General features: G+C 40.1%; 1 protein-coding gene across 1 annotated transcript in view; it reads right to left on the bottom strand.

Moving 5' to 3' along the window:
* Positions 1 to 1,852: 1,852 nt before the first annotated feature.
* The window catches only part of LOC125042039 (pro-resilin-like), a 3,552-nt gene continuing 2,904 nt past the window's right edge, over positions 1,853 to 2,500 (bottom strand). The window contains exons 4-5 of the mRNA XM_047637501.1: positions 2,262 to 2,491; positions 1,853 to 2,045 (exon numbers count right to left, since the gene is read on the bottom strand). Coding sequence (XP_047493457.1) covers positions 1,853 to 2,045; positions 2,262 to 2,491 — 423 coding nt within the window. The remainder of the gene's footprint in view (positions 2,046 to 2,261; positions 2,492 to 2,500) is intronic.

The raw sequence follows: 2,500 nt of genomic DNA, 5'->3' as shown, positions 1-2,500 counted from the left end.
AGATAACCGAATATACGTTGTTCCTTAATATTTATCTTTCTCATTCCTCTTTTAAATCACACACAATTTATAAGAATGCTAGATGATAAATGCGGTGTTTTATATATGAAATGCTAAATGCGCATACTTAATTTAATTAAAATACAATAGCCAAATTCTTGTCAAAATACCTCATGTTTAAATACTGGTTGCTGCGTTTGCATCCAATCAGTGCATCCTTTTCTTCAAGAATATTTATTAACTGCACTTTCTATTCCAGCACCTCACCAGCTCATTCAGTGCTTAAGAATTATCACTTAGTAATGCAGGAGAGCCAAAGTTGTTTCTATCTTTGACTGAAGGAATTATCCCCAGTAAAAGTGCTGATGTTTATAAAGATCAGGGAAAGGTTTCGATCTTCTTTATAACCAATGAAATCAGTAGGGAATATCAATACACAATCATCTTCATCATTTTCATTTCAGTGTCACATGGGTGTCATTAAGATAATGTGCTAAATTAAAATATTGAAAAGGATAACTTCGAAAACTCACAAACACTGCTAATGATTCTAGAATTGAGAGTGCGATAAAGTGATGATTATAGTAATGAAACAGCACTGATTATGATAATTATGATGTTAATGTAAAGTGAAAATGATTACAGAACAAAGATAACGAAGCAAAGAGGAACAGCTATGGTGGTCACAACTGTTATTAGTACTCGCAACGCTAATTACATATAGTTTGGATATAAGAATTGGTTACTCGGAAAGGAACTGCCGCATCATCTCGCGGCTTTGTATGCATGTTACTCTGTGAACTTGTCCCCAACGTCTACTTGGATAAGGGACCAACTTTGGCGTATAACGCACAATCGGTGGTTGGTCTGTCTTTCTATGTATATATGTTTGTGTACAAATATATATATATATATATATATATATATATATATGTGTGTGTGTGTATATACATACACACACACATAGAGAGAGAAAGAGAAAGAGAAAGAGAGAGAGACGGCCACCATCGGTTGATTTCGACTTTGGCACTTGTGACTTTGTCCTCCCTGGCCCCTCGCGCTACGTTTTTACGCCAATGAACATCGTAGCTTATAACTGGTAACTGCCACTCTCCGTGTTGTAAAGACGCTGTGCAGTGTCGATGGAAAGTCTTTTCCACGTAGCTGATGAACTTTAGGGACTCTGGCTCCGAATTTTCCCTCAGGATTGATTCCCGAAGCCTTTTCATCTCACAGATGCCACAAGGCAGTGGATTGTGATGTGAACTCTCATAGCCATAGCCTTTGGCCATACACAGACTGAACTAGAAGGCAGCAGTCGGGTACAACTATCGTGTCTACGTTAGACTCACCCAGTATATAACATATGTGTGTATATATAGATGTATATATATATATATATATAATCATAGACATATGAATGATATATACGCGTGCGTACTGTGTAATTCTATAAACTTTATATATTTGCTGACACCAGCGAAGGTGACCCATCATTCCGAATGAAAATTGGATGTCTACCTTGTCTTGGCTCGAGGCCTTAAGTCGACCCTAAGGGAGACGGGGCGTCCCCCTCGAAAATGTACAGAAGATGGTGAACGGCACTGTGGTTGTTGCCTCATATTAGGAGCTAACGTGCTTCACTTTATTGCTGGCAGTATTTTGGTAAAAGTCACCTTGAAAAACGTCTGACATTGAGAAAACTTTTTTTCTCGTTTTTCACATGTACGTTTTGTTATAAATTTTCTAAGGCTTTTCTTTGGTATAATCTAACGTTCTTTAACATTGTTGCAATATTTATTAACAGAACTTTGTAATAATAACAAACATAACAGCAGTAGTGAAGACGTTCTTATTTAGAGGGAACGCCATATGACTGCGACGGAGACCCTTGGCTCGATCCCTGACCGGACTGGCCGTATCCCCGATTCCCTCCTGAAGGATACTGCGCCTCTCCCTCGAAGGTGACGGTGGGATGGTAACCGGTGGCGTCCACGTAATATTCGACCAGAAGACGGCGACCATCGGGCAGCTGGACGTAGTAACTGTGGAAGAAGGAATGGTAGTTGTTATCTAAGAAAGGAAAACAGAAAAAAGTGATAGCAGTAGTAGTAAAAGAAAAAGTTTTTTTGTAACTTACCTTTCCTGAGTGTTGGCATCTTCCCTCTTTAGTCAAATGCATTACGGAAATAAAATAAATCCTTAAAATAATCTTAAAATGATCAACAGAACCAACATGAATTAAAATTGTAACAACTCACCTTCCCTGAGTGTTGGCGTCTTCCCTTTGCTCTTTGTGGCCGTAGAAGTTCCCTGAAGGCTCATGGTTCACGTCCCACTGGAAGGCGTACTGGGCGGGCACGGAGGGGTACTGTGCCTGTCCCGCCCCGGTGGGGAACTGGGATCCCTGACCTCCTGGTGCCTGGTAGTTGTAGCCTTCTTCAGGAATCGCCGACGCCACTGCCACCAAAAGGGCAAACACAGCAAATACCTGTTGTAA

The sequence above is a fragment of the Penaeus chinensis genome, chromosome 31, assembly GCF_019202785.1.
Source record: "Penaeus chinensis breed Huanghai No. 1 chromosome 31, ASM1920278v2, whole genome shotgun sequence".
In the NCBI taxonomy this organism is placed as follows: Eukaryota; Metazoa; Arthropoda; class Malacostraca; order Decapoda; family Penaeidae; genus Penaeus; species Penaeus chinensis.
Note: the sequence above shows the minus strand (reverse complement) of the source record. Positions and strands in the feature narration are given on the sequence as shown.